This window comes from Penicillium taxi (assembly GCF_028828555.1).
Source record: "Penicillium taxi strain IBT 34144 chromosome Unknown utg000001l_segment0_segment0, whole genome shotgun sequence".
Lineage (NCBI taxonomy): Eukaryota > Fungi > Ascomycota > Eurotiomycetes > Eurotiales > Aspergillaceae > Penicillium > Penicillium taxi.
Genome location: NW_026643203.1, coordinates 457,844 through 471,314, shown reverse-complemented (window position 1 = coordinate 471,314; position 13,471 = coordinate 457,844). Strand labels below are relative to the sequence as shown.

Sequence of the window (13,471 nt, the reverse complement as noted above, 5' to 3'; positions counted from 1 at the left end):
CACATGGACTAAAAGGAACCGATTCAATCATGTTTGTCCTTCTCACCATACTTCGCAGCCTGAATCTTCGAATACTCATTCTCGGGGTTACTCTCTAGTCCATGTTCCTTGAAGTGGTTATTGGAGCTTTCTTGGGAGAATTCATGCGTATGGCGTGTCGACTCGCTCATTTTGCCGCTTCCTGGAGGGTCGTGCAGCTGTTGGCCTGTTTGAGTCTCTGGGTCTGGAGACTGACGACCTTCGCCTTGGTATGGGGCAGACATTGTATAATTTGAAAATAGGTTGTTTTAATGAATCTGCGAAATTCAATATTAGTTACTTCAATGTTGTAGTGCGTAAGTGGAAATTATGAATGAACGATACCTTTGGAGCGTAGTTGATAGGTAAAATATGGTATGTATAGATGGATTGACAGATGGCTGATTGATTAAATAATTGGAAGAATAGCAATTTTAAATCTACCATGGGCATTCAATTCAAGTTTAAATTCCTGACGTGACCAGTCTCAACCGGATTGGGTATTTCATCATGATGACGTTGGAGCTTAGTAAGAAATCCAAATACTTTGACGAACTTTATCTTAACTTCAAGTTCAGAATAGAATATGTCATTCCAAGAGAGAAGATCATACAAACCATCGAGTATTCAATTGCCTTACATCATTATACGGTAGGTCATGTGACCTGAGCATAATGAAGTTGTGTATTGGCCTGAAGCTTCAGGCGTATGTTTCCTGACTTAGGGACAACGCTAGACTAGAACTAGAATAGGTTTATTGAATGACTACAATGTCAGAAGCCTATGTATGAGTCTGACTTAATGGTTGTGGCGCTGATGTACTATGATAAAAGATATCTGGTGGGGGAATCTGTGCAGAGGAGACGGATTAAGCAAGGGGGCATGAGATAGAGACTTTTGGGAGCACATCAGCACATAAAAAAAAGAACAGAAAGAAAAGCAGACGTCAGCAAGTATGGACTACAGCAGAACAGACATGATCTAGACATAGACAATTGAGATGGAAGACATGAAATGGGGCATATGTCTCGTGAACAAGGAAAAAGAAAAATGAGATCCCGCTTGATCCTTCAATCAAGTTAGGGATTCACCCACTTCGAAGATCTATTGGATATTGTTAATCTGCATGCCCGCAGCGGCGGCAGCTTCGGCTTCGACTTGTTTTAACGCGGCATTGTCTGCCTCGTGGAACACTCCCTGGATAACGTTCTGCTCCTCGGGGCTGAGAACCCTGGATAGACTATCATACAGCTGTGGCTGCTCGGATTGGAGGTCTAAATGGGAAATTAGTAACCCTTCAAGAGATGGGGGAGGCTAGGAGGTCACATACTCAAGAAGACATGCTTGAACATGCCATAGGGGTCAAGCTTGTCCAATGGAGTCTCGAGAAGACTCTCCTCGTCCAGATCGTCGTCATCGTCATCATCTGCGAAGGAGCCAAACTTGGCGGCCTCCTGGCTGAGGAAATCGAGGTAGGCGGCGCTCTCGTCGGCGACGTCTCCGTCACCTCCAAGGGCCTCCTCAACCTCTTCCTCGTTCCATTCGACATCACCATCCCAGTCGTTCTCCTCGTCATCATCATCGCCTTCATCATCGTAGGTGAAATCAGACTCTTTGGTAGCTTCCTCACGCACTGCATGGGAAATGTTAGTCAAAATTTAGATACCGCAGACACGAAAAAGGGCACGTACACTTAATTGCAGCAGGCAGGGTCTGGAAAAGTCTTGTCACACCCTGCAACAATCTTGGCCATCCCTGTTGGACACTAACGGGAACAACCTCTGCTTTCATAGTCAAAAGCGAGCTAATGGCAGCAATCGACAACTTCTTGTCGTGAACACGACGGAAGGTATCTATGCTGGAGAACCAGGTGCTGAAGAACGTGTTCGTCCAGCCCTTGGATTCCAGAACCTGGAGACTGAGGATAGGGTTGTAATAGATAGCATTGATCACCATCTCCATCAGGTGGAGACGGTACGACTTGGTCGGGACCTCCCCAGCTGCAATGACAGTCATAGCCAATTCAATAAAGAGAGGAATGTACTGATCAACATGACCACGGAGGTTGAGCATGAGAGTCTCGGCGAGTTTGCAGCCACAGATCCGGTCTACTCCGCTAACAGTCTCGTTGCGGAAGATATCTTCTACCATACTGACAGTAGCAGCAAGGTAGGCTGGGTTCTGCACCAGGGTCTCGGAGCCGTAGGTCACATAGTTATCAAGCGCAGGCAGCATATCTGAGAAAAAAGTTAGAGATTATCCAAGGTTTCTGGAAGTCAATGGTCGGTCATATGCGCTCTTACCTTCGAGGTACAGCTCCGCACCGGCCTTGAAGGTCTTGTGAATCAGCTCAAAGGCCTGCCACATGGTGGGAGAAATAGATTTAGATGCAAAGGTACAGCTGTCAATAATCTCGAAGACCTCGTTATACAAATCTAGAGCTTGTCAGCTTCGTCCAGATGCTCAAAAAAATAACACAGCACTTACCGTATAACTTGTTCTCCAAGGTAATACTGATGACAGGTAGCAGAATAGTTTCCAAGTGGAGGAGAACATCAGGAGTGCTCTCGAGGGTAAGAATGAGGGTTCCAATGGTCTGCAAAACACCCAGTGCAGTAATACTCTTATCGTCCAAGAAATCACCGTACTCATCCTCTCCACCCTTGCTAGCATTGCGCTCCAAAAGCTCGCCAACAATACGCATGTAGGTATCGCGCAACTGCTCACTCAAAGCCACGGCGAAGGGGGTAAGTTCAGCGGAGAAAACTTCAACGAAATCTTCCATGACGTTGGCCAAAGCATCCACATCGACCTCGTTAGCCAGCTTGAGAAGCTGTTGCATAATCTGGGGGATATTCTGTTGCATGGAAGTGCGAATTATATCGTGGCGGATCAACGGCTGAAGGGCAAGAGCAGCCTCGACACGAACAGGGAGTTCAGGGTCAGTCATCGACTCGAGAATGTTTCGGTAAATAACCATCAGATTATTGGGATCCTTGAAGTCCAGTTGCTCGAACTTTTCCAGCGTGTCGCAGGCACGGGCACGCAGGAATCCGTGAGGACTGCGGAATTCAGGAAAAACGTGGCGAACAAAGAAGTATTCAACCTGGTCCGCAATAGGGCTCTTCTTACCCAAAATGACGGAAGCGAGAGATCCAATCATTCTCAGAGCACCTTCCTTCTCTCTGGGTAGTTTTTGATCCTCAGGGGCAGCCTCGTACTTGCTGACGGCACTGTTGATAAATGTGAGGATAGAAAACGTCTGCTTCTTGCGGTGCTTGGTAAGGGAAACCAGGAAGTTGGTGGCGGCAACATCGGGAGCTGAGATCTCTTCGTAGAAATTCAGTTTGCGGTGTAGGTATTCTGAAGGATCGTCCTCGAAAAGTTCAATATCTTCATCCGACTGGCACAGGATAGGGAAGACAAAGTGGGCGATAAGGGTATCCATATGCGGCTTCAGGTGTTCCCACATGGCCTTGGGCTTCACACACTCCTCCATAAAGACGCAAGTGTAAGAGAGAGCGCAGTTGCTGAGCCATTGGGACTTTGAAACCCACTTTTCGATCTCCTGAAGATAGCCCTTGAGGATTTCTGGAGCGAAAGTCGTAATGAAAGTCTTCGCATAGGGGGTGTAGTCAGGGCTGGAAGACTTGGACATAGTGGTGGGGTTACCGTATCTGATGAATAGACGGTTCAGATTCGCATATGACCATTTCTTGCACTTCCACCAGTGGTTCAACTCGCGCTCTTCCTTCGACTCTCCCATTGAGTTCGCAGGGGGAACCTTCGAGATTATACGCAGGAACAATGTGCACCAGTCGACGGTGGCCTGGTGGGTCTGTAGGGCTGGGGATAGCTCGAACTAAAAGAAAGTCATATCGGTCAGTTTTTGATAAGGCCCCTCCTCTTGTGTACACGCGATCACTTACATAGATAGCGTGCTTGTATGATTTCACCACAATGCGAAGCATTTCAGCAGCCTCCAAGCTTTCCTCATCGACCAATCTCTGACCAATACTAAGCAGTTGTGGGAACGAGTGCTCCACGATCTTGTCGAACTCCTCCCGCTTTTCTCCGGCTTTGAACCTGTAAACACGGGTAATGGCCATAAGGCACTGCAGACCCGCGAAGACAGTGTTCGCTTCATTGGTAGCGAGAAGCTGAAGGGTGAGATCCAAGAAACCAGGCCACTTCTCGGGAAAGTCATTCTGGAGAATCTTCTGGAGAAGGGGAACCAGCTGGGCGCGAACGTTGGGCGGTGTAGAGGCCAAGGCTGGAATAAGTCGTTCACGGAAACCCGGTTTCTCGACTTCGGGAATGGGCGCACGCGAGGGGTTCTCGTCGACAGGAGCCCATCCTCTGCTGATACGGTTCTTCAAATAGACACCGGCTGGTAGGAAGTGGGGTCAGAAACATTGGTCTGCGACAAAAGTACAAACAGAAAGAAAATTTACCTGACAGCTGAACAGCATTATTCTGTTCGCCCTGAAGGATATCAAGCAGGCCATTGATGAATCCTGGCTGTGTCTCGGCCTAAAAAAAAATGGGGGGAAAGAAAGTTAGGTCTCGCACATTTCGACCCCGCTATACCAAACAACAACATACATATTTCAGGTCCAGCTCTGCTTGCTGACGTGTCTCCGCATTTGCATCTAGAGTAGACTGGATGCGGTCTCTAAGGGCCGTGACATCCATCTCGCACCACCCCAAGCGCCGGGAAAGAAAAGATTATAGAAAGAGTCCCAAGGAGGTGGACCCAAATAATGGTCGGGTATGAGGGGACGAGGTTGTGAGTGTATGAGACGAGTGTGCAAGAACAAATTACGTCCCAGTTAGTCTCAATAAAAAATTGTGGAGGGGTTTGGTAAATGGAGAAATGAAGAGAAGAAATAAATTCTGGCTTGCCTGACCGCCTCGCAGATCGACCACCCACAACTAGTTCATCACCCAATTGACCTCCAGTACGTATTTAGACTTGGATTTTCTTTAATCATATTGACCTAAGAGCTATGGGTTTCGTTAATTTTTCCATACCTTAAGCTTCTAAGTTGAACTAATCAACTTGTTTTCTCTCTGTCATTTGTTCGGAATTTGCTCCAAGCGGTGCCCACCGCACAAAAAATCAAAATCAAAACACCCCAAGTACACCGATGAATCAATGTAGTCTTTCTTGATCACATGTACAAGGATGCAGCGAAGATCACATCACGTTTGATCATCTCTTGTGCCTTCTCCATTTTCAGGTGTAAGGTTGGGTCACCAATTAGCTTAGCTGCATTCTTGACCTCGCGACAGGTCTCATCCAATCGAGAGATGGTTCGGACAATTGTACCTTCCATTACATCAGTGAGATTGGTAATGCGGTTGAAAGACATGCCCCTGGCCCATTCATAGACAACTTCAGCCAAGCCAAACCGGGGCGAGCTAGCAAAGTCATTGGAGTCTTCGCTGGATTGGATCACCTGGTGAAGGATCTGGAAGTTGTTCACTTTCTCGGCAATGGCAATAATGGCCTTCTGGCCAGTCTCCAGGCGGGGAGTAAGTCTGGGAGTAATATCTGTCTTCTCTTGGAATACAAATGCCGATAGAAGGGCAACAATCTCTTCAGGCTCATAGTCAGACAGGACGTTTTCAAGAATCAACTCGGTCATGACAAGCTCATCGGCGGAGTGGATCTCGCATGCCACCTTGCCCTTCAATTGAACGCGAGACAGGTCGTCGACAAACCCAAGCTCCTTTAGAACTTGAATTCGCTGCTCATAATCAGGAAGCAGTTGCAGATTTTGATCCGACATCAACCTTTTCAAGTCTTTGATGTCCTCCTTCAATTTCCACTCGTCGTGCTCCATTTCAAACTGTGAGAATAATTAGCGTTGGTTGAAAAAAAAAAAAAAAAAAAAAAAAACCGTCGTTGAAATGGGTTTACTTACGTGTTTGAGGAAATTCTGGCAATGGAGAGAAACGCATTGTTCCAGGATTTCAACCTGTTTGCGCCGCTTGGTGATAATCTCTCCTACGTGCATCTCCTTGACTCGCGACCAATCTGTTTCATCCCAAATAGAATTGGTCCAAGGACGATGGTATTTGGAGGCAAGTTCCTCTTTGTAAAATTTGAGGCCCTCTGTAAACAGTGTTAGTTAATTTGTACATATGAGAGCAGAGAGGGTGCGGGTTTTAAATGGTTTACCTTTCTGGATAGCCAAGTACCAAAGAGGACTTTGAGTCTTGATAGAAGTGTTTGTAACACATTCAACATCAGCCAGCGGGACTCTGAGTACTTTAAGTGTCATCGCATCAACAGCCTTGGGCAATTTCCGGAAGAGTTCACGGAACTGGGGAAGGAATGGGAGGAGGTCGCTGGGATGGCGTTTATTGCCAGTTACGCCAATCTCGAACACTTGAATACAAGGGATCGGTCCAGGCAAAAAACCATCCTTGACGATAATACCAGCTGTGCGCGACCCATTCTAGAAGCAGGTTAGCAGGTGATTTCATGTAAACTATCCTGAAAAGGGGTTCAAACACACCGGTTGCCGATACACAACCAACTTTTTCGCGGCGAAAAGTCGCTTTCCAACGGGCGTTGTCAGTACCGCCGTATGCAGCTCAAGGGTAAGCTTCTTGTATTCGATTACAGCATTGTGGCAACTCTCCATATCCTGGTCGCAAATTTCGCAAGGCTCGCGTTTAATTGAATCCAGGTTGGCTTGAGAGAGCTGCACTTGCTTCTCTTGTTCTGGTAAAAGCGCTTGCGTGGCATTTTCACTGAAACTCCGTTTGATCATCTCCTCAATCCGCAGTGCTTCAACACGCAATAGATTCAATATCATGTTGTATGTAAGTCGGAATTGTGACCGAAGCTTGGTAGGCTCACCCAGAATCATCTTCTTCAATGAGGCAGCAGTGGGTGCCTCAGTTCTCCCAGGAGTGGCAATCATCACATAGCCCACGCTGTCCAGACCTCGGCGACCTGCACGGCCAGCCATCTGGGTGTACTCACCAGGCAGTAGATCACGGAAGTCTTTGCCGTCGTGCTTACGGTAGCCGCAGAACACGACTGTTCGGGTAGGCAAGTTTAGACCCATGGCAAATGTTTCCGTAGCAAATAGAACCTTGACCAGGCCTCTGGCAAAGAGAATCTCAACGACCTCCTTCATGATTGGGAGGAGGCCACCGTGATGCACTGCAACACCACGGCTGAGAAGGTCACGGAGCTTCAGAATTTGTGGGAGTGTTCGATCCTCCTCCTTGAGACGGGTGAGAGACTTTTCGATGAACATGTGCGTCTGGCTCTTTTCCGCAGCGTTGCAGAAATCCTGGTTGTTTAATGCGTCGGCGTTCGTTTCACATCGCTTCTTAGAAAAGACAAAAATACAGGCTGGAAGCATATCGAATTTGCGAAGGTGTTGAACAAGGCCGACCCAGGCGGTCTTATCCTGAGCAGGAGTTGTTCGAGACCCTCCACGTCCGAAACCTCCACGCCCGCCACGAGCAATGTTTCCTGTTCCATTGTTCGAACCTCGTCCACCGCCACCGCGGCCACCCTGGCCTCTACCTCCTCGCTGGTCGTTGCCTCGGCCTCGACCACGTCCTCCTTGGATGCCTCCACGGCTGGCCTGGACAGACTCAGCCTCTTTTTGTGCTTTGATTTTGTCTCTGCCACTGATGCTGTTATCGGCTGCTTTCCAACCTGGCTCGAGGAATCTCTTATTAGAATCGACAATTTTGAACTTTTCTTGTCCACTCCATAGATAGTGCTCCAAGGGAACGGGTCGCTTGGGGGTCGATATAACCCAAATGTCCTTCTTCTTGGTACGTCCAACCCATGACGCAAATTCAAATGTATTTGGAACAGTAGCTGAGAGAAGGATGAGCGTGACATGCTCCGGAAGCATGATGATTACTTCTTCCCAGACCACACCTCTTTCCTGGTCATTCACATAATGGACCTCGTCGAAGATGACGAACTCAACATCTCGAATCAGGTCGGCTCCACGGTAAAGCATACTACGCAAGATCTCGGTTGTCATGATTAAACAGCTGGCTTCTGGGTTGATCTGAACGTCGCCAGTAAGAATTCCGACATCGTCAAATTCGGTGCGGAAATCACGGAACTTTTGGTTGCTGAGTGCTTTGATAGGAGATGTGTAGATGGCCTTTGTCATGTGTTTGGCAGCCAATGCAATAGCATATTCAGCCACAACGGTTTTACCTGCGGATGTATGGGCGGCAACAAAGACCGAATCGCCTCTCTCCAGATGATAAACAGCCTCCTTTTGGAAAACATCCAGTTCGAAGGGCCATACTTTGGCCATGTCCTGAACAAGATCATGGAAGTTAGGGAATTCTTTATTCACGTTCACAACATGCGCCCATTGGTAACCCTTTTTGTTCGCCATACTCATGAGAAGGTCGTTACGAGGTCCCAGAGATGGGAATTCATCAGGCAGATAGTCGTCAATTTCATCGAACTCGGTCTCATGATCAGACTCCTCATCCTTTGTGTCCGAATCTGGTGTTGCATCAAGTTGAACAACCTCACTCTCTTCTTCAAGAGCATGTTGCACCTCGTCCTCTGCTTCAATGACTTCCTTGGACTTTTGTCCGGAGAAATTGACGCCACGGCTAAAGCCAGGAGGGATTGTCAGGAGACCACCCTGGGAATTGAAGTTGATAATTCGGTCTAAGCTTGATTGTTTTCCACTAGCGCGTGATTCTTCTGCTGCCTGCACATCTGCATCCAAACTGGCAAACGCTTCAACGGCATCAAGGCCTCCTGGCGCAAAGGGGAAAAAAGCCCGCGGCGCCTCTAACAAAATCTGCACGTGCAGCAGGTCGGCGAGTAATAGATGTAGAATTCTTAGCGGTGGCGCTCGAAGCTGGAACCGCAACCTCCTGGTAGCCAGACACACGTCCTTGGAGTCCTTCGCGCGTGAATCGGATAGTGGATCTTGTGTGAGTTGGAGCGATATCGAAAAGGTCGGTCAGGTCCGGCGTGAATTCCCATCGTCTACAGTCTTCGTTAGCTGAGTTCTTTTATTCTCTCATCATGCTAGTGTGCGACTTACTTCTGCAGGCGATTCAGCCATGTGGAGTTGAAGGTGTTAGAAGGAAGTAGGGTATCATTCTCAAGTTCTTTCAAAATATCGTCAATGTTTTGAGTAGTGGGTTTGCGGGTCTTGAAAGGCTTCGAGGGGCCATTCTCTTCGATCAATTTCTTTCCCAAGGATTCTGGATCCAAATCTTTCTCCTCGAGCTTCAACTTCTCTATCGCCAGCAGCAGCTCTGGACCAATTGAGCCTTGCATGGTTGGAAGCCGTTTATACTTTTTCTGTCTCTTGTTTTTTTTTTAAACGGCTAGTTCTGTGGCGGGTCGAACGTTGTGTATCGTGTGAAATCGTTGATGCGTTGCTCAGTAAGAAAACTCACCGCCATCAACAATGGGATGATAGAGAGCAAGTCAGAGATATCGAGAGTGCTGACTCACCTCTTAAGAATCAAATGGAATTCAGTCTGAAGAATAAAACCGAATTATCAATTCTTGGAGGTTTCAGCTGGAAAGATCGTTGGAGGTCAACAAGCTTAATGTCTCAACCCCACTTGGCGGGCGGTGTTTGTCGGCAGTATCGGGCTCATGGCACGTGTGGGGCTCTTTGTTAGACTGACCGCCTTATTAACATCCGAGCTATTCATGTCGCACAGCCGTAAGAACCTTCCAAGGTTGCAGTCCATATCTAGGTGATATATTTATAAGCTCATTTTGAAATCTGAAGGCAGTATCTACTGACTAATACGGTAATACCAAGGACCCATCTATGAATGATCGCACAGGAAAGTTTTTCCAAACGTTACCTATCAAACTAATATACTAGAAGCACCTTTTGTACTATGACTTGATACAGAGATCGCTGTCAAAAAGACCGTGCATTACCGTGAATCGGAGACAAATTGGCAGACTTAATCGAAATCTCAAAACGCCAGAAACATATGCAGTAACAGTTAGCGCCAAAGTCAAAAAAAATTAGTGCAACCCTAGTTCCTTCGGCCTGTTTCAAAGCCGTTCTCACTGGGTTGTCATCGGCAAGATAATACAGGAAACGTCTTTCGATCTTGGACGTTGATCCGGAACTCGAAAATCCCTTCCAGTGTGGCAATATACCTAGAAGATATGATTAGTACAGAGTTCCATAACTGATAAAGTATCAGACCTACAGAGTCTTGCCATCAGCACCCCACCCTAGTCCAGCCGAAGCGTCGGGTTCATCTACACCAGAACCGGGAATAAAGCTTCGATCCGGGAGATCATTGATGATATTTCTGATCCAGCGAGGTGAGTGGGTCCCCTCAAAGCCAAGAAGCTGTTGGCGATGCCGTTGTTCTCCTTCCGATGAGCGGTTTTGTACCTCCGGAGCCTGACGTTGGCGCCTTAGACGCTCAGCTGCAAGATTGGCTCTCATCTCATAATCTGAGAGACGAGATGGGTCATATCGTCTATCTGTGCCGGAAGGTCGTTCAGATCGCCGAAGAGGAAAGTGTGGTCGTTGAGAGCGGAATCGGAACAGTTCTTCGGGCGAGATAGACGATGCAGATTCAAGTTCATTGTCATTTTCTTGAATATCATGTTCTTGGGTGATGAACTCTGGTTCAGGCTCCTGAGAAGTCACATCTGAATCATTAGACTGAGGTTCTGAAGGAGCTGTAGTCCAACTAAGACTGGCGCGTGGGTTACGCTCATGACTGGAAGATGTGATTTCAGGAGGGCGAGGTTGAAAGCGCTGGCGCCATCCCTGGAGTGGGGTACGTCGAGAAGCACCTGTACGTCCTGTCTGATCTTGAAGGTCATCAGAATGAGTGTAAGAGCGTAAGGGTGAAGTCGGACGAGAAGTTCGAATCACCCCATCGGTGGAGCCATCATTTCGCAAGCGAATTACAGACTGGGGAGGATGCAGACTTGCGGGTCTGTCCGACCTTTCAGTAATACCTGGCCAGCGGGCAGTGTTCAAGAACTCCATGATCAATCTCTCCCTTTGAGTTAGGTCATTTATTAGGTTTTCACGCAACGAGGCGCGCTCGTCAGTGAGAAGATCCCCGATGGTGCTGAGTCTCGCCGGTGGCGTAACCCCCAGGTCTTCATCCTCAAAGCGTTGGCCCTCTAACTCTTCTGTCATGGGCTCTATATGAACCTCATCGAGTACTGGATCGTGACGCTCTAAACGTACTATCTGCCTTCGGTGAAACCCTTGACGGACATCTGCAATTCCAGCGCGACCATGAGCCTCCAGCCAGACCAAAAGATCCCATGGCTCGGGTGAGAAAGTCATGCAGCGCACAGCACCTCCCTCCACAGTGGGTCGCGAAGCTGGAAATTGATATATTACAGGTCCATCAAGCTCCATTTCCTCGTCATAAATGTGTAGCATTCCGACATCCAAGACTGTAATTATCCCAGACTGAGAACCGATGGCACAGAGACGGCTAGAGGACGAAAATGCGATGGTGAAGCAGCAGGCATCATCTAGCCGTGGCCCTATATTCATTTCAACGATCTTTAGCAGCTTAAACTCCCATCTTGCAAGCTTGACGTCAGATTCTGAACTTTCTAACGATCTCCAGTCACGAACAATCTCATAGAAATAAGCTCGGTTCTCATCCCCCACTGTTGCCAGGAGTGTTTGGTCAGGTGATACAGTTGCATAGTTCATGCAATTTTGATGTTGAAGGATCTTGAGAATTTTCCCACGGGTCAGAGAATAGACGGTCACAGTCCGATCGTTATTACTATATAATGGTTAATGCCGAGATTAATCGATATGATAAACCCATTATTTTCTTTTTTCGAGTCTTACCTGATAATCATTAGGTCTTCGTCTGAAACACCAATCTCATCCCCAGAAAAGCGATGGATTGTCACTGAATTGACAATACTGCCACCAAACTTGTGAAGTTTGAATTCCGGAGCTCGCTGTCTAGAGGGTTCCGACGTTGAGCTACCGCTCAAAAAAGCCGGCGACAGGAACCTCGATGGTGACTCCAAATCGATGGGGAGCGCACTATCTACATCGGAATGATGAAGAGGTAGTGTTTCGTCATGAACTTGAAGACCTCTCTCATCGATCTTGATATAGGCGCACTCGCCGTTATCCGGCCCACCAACGGCGATCCATCCATGGCCAGCTGCCATACATCGTGGTTCGAACGGGATGACCGCTATGCTCCCACGCTTTTGAGCAGAGATTTGTATTAAATAGATGATGCGATCGACGACGACATAGATGCGATCTGGGTCGGAGGTACTGATGTAGTTGCGGAGCTGAGGATGGCTATAGGATGGTAAGCACAAGGTACATAGTACATAGATAGAAACGAATAGGAAGGTACGAACAAGTTAGGGATTTTGAATGGAATAAAGCGACGTTTATTTGGGAGCAGGAGAGACTCAGTTGGGCGATATCTACATAGCGTCAGTAATTGTGAATGGCGCAAGTGGGGGGTAAGCCTCACAGGATCGAGTCCGAGGTCATGATGATCAACTAAGCCAACAGTGACATTGTCCGAATAGATGGAGAAGGAGAAATCATCAACAAATATTCAGGGTGTATTATACCTAGACTCAAACTAATGAAGATGGAAGCACACGATTGCGCAGAGTTGGAACGGCGTGGATGACGTAATACTTTTGGAGCTAAAAGCCGGGGAACCAAATGCGGTCCGACGTGATTGTAGCCGGAAACGATTGTTGTGTTGCAGTAAGCTCTTTATATTTGTTTGCTAAGATCTTATGTTCTCTGCTTGGCGTTGAAATACCTAGTTGTTAAAGGTCTTGACATGAGAGGAAGGAAAGATATATGGGTATTTTAATCCATATAACCTGGAATTATTTACCCCAGGTCCCTTCCAAGGCTGATAAGTAGATATTAAGTAGACTTGATCCCTTGAACCTCCTCCATACTTAAGTAGGTGGCCTTGAAAGTGCTCTCAAGCTTCGTAGGGCAGGCCATGTTGCTGTGTTGGCCCAGTCGGAGAGGTTTAATGCCGTCACGATCAATATAGTAACACAAAGCCAGCCCAAGTTGGACCCTCAACCCCAGGGTGAAGGCAGCACGGCGTGTAGGGACATATCAAACAGGCCGGACATGAATAGCACGAAGAATCTAATTTCGGAGAGTGCCGGTGGCCGAAGCAGGAGAAAATAATGATGGAATAAAGATATTAAGAAAAAGACTAGACTTAGAAACTACACGGTGGATTAATTCTAAGTAGATCAATTGACTTTAGCACATATAATTCCATTTCCACTAACATGTATAGTATACGATGACATAGTTGTTCACATCGGTCGACCGGCAACCAGATAATGAATATGATTGGTCAAAGTCTCGTGATTCGATCCAATTCGACGGACGCCGAAGCTTTCCGAATTTTCTACCCTTCGATTCTGTTCTCTTCTTCTCTC

General features: G+C 47.3%; 4 protein-coding genes across 4 annotated transcripts; all 4 read right to left on the bottom strand.

Moving 5' to 3' along the window:
* Positions 1-23: 23 nt before the first annotated feature.
* On the bottom strand, positions 24-263 carry N7495_000175 (uncharacterized protein; the record flags this gene model as incomplete). Its single annotated transcript, XM_057202845.1, has 1 exon — positions 24-263. The coding sequence occupies one exon, from the start codon at positions 261-263 to the stop codon at positions 24-26; it is 240 nt and encodes a 79-aa protein (XP_057066918.1).
* Positions 264-1,122: 859 nt separating this feature from the next.
* On the bottom strand, positions 1,123-4,713 carry N7495_000174 (putative nonsense-mediated mRNA decay protein (Nmd5); the record flags this gene model as incomplete). The annotated part of the gene is made up of 8 exons (XM_057202844.1): positions 1,123-1,292; positions 1,349-1,651; positions 1,710-2,255; positions 2,322-2,453; positions 2,506-3,880; positions 3,948-4,408; positions 4,473-4,551; positions 4,624-4,713. The coding sequence occupies 8 exons, from the start codon at positions 4,711-4,713 to the stop codon at positions 1,123-1,125; spliced, it is 3,156 nt and encodes a 1,051-aa protein (XP_057066917.1).
* Positions 4,714-5,192: 479 nt separating this feature from the next.
* Positions 5,193-9,325, bottom strand: N7495_000173 (SKI complex RNA helicase subunit SKI2; the record flags this gene model as incomplete). The annotated part of the gene is made up of 6 exons (XM_057202843.1): positions 5,193-5,873; positions 5,949-6,139; positions 6,206-6,485; positions 6,546-8,837; positions 8,905-9,028; positions 9,087-9,325. 6 exons carry the CDS (start codon positions 9,323-9,325, stop codon positions 5,193-5,195), a joined length of 3,807 nt encoding a protein of 1,268 aa, XP_057066916.1.
* A 767-nt stretch (positions 9,326-10,092) lies between these two features.
* On the bottom strand, positions 10,093-12,539 carry N7495_000172 (uncharacterized protein; the record flags this gene model as incomplete). Its single annotated transcript, XM_057202842.1, has 5 exons — positions 10,093-10,177; positions 10,231-11,796; positions 11,865-12,338; positions 12,401-12,469; positions 12,520-12,539. The coding sequence occupies 5 exons, from the start codon at positions 12,537-12,539 to the stop codon at positions 10,093-10,095; spliced, it is 2,214 nt and encodes a 737-aa protein (XP_057066915.1).
* Positions 12,540-13,471: the final 932 nt, after the last annotated feature.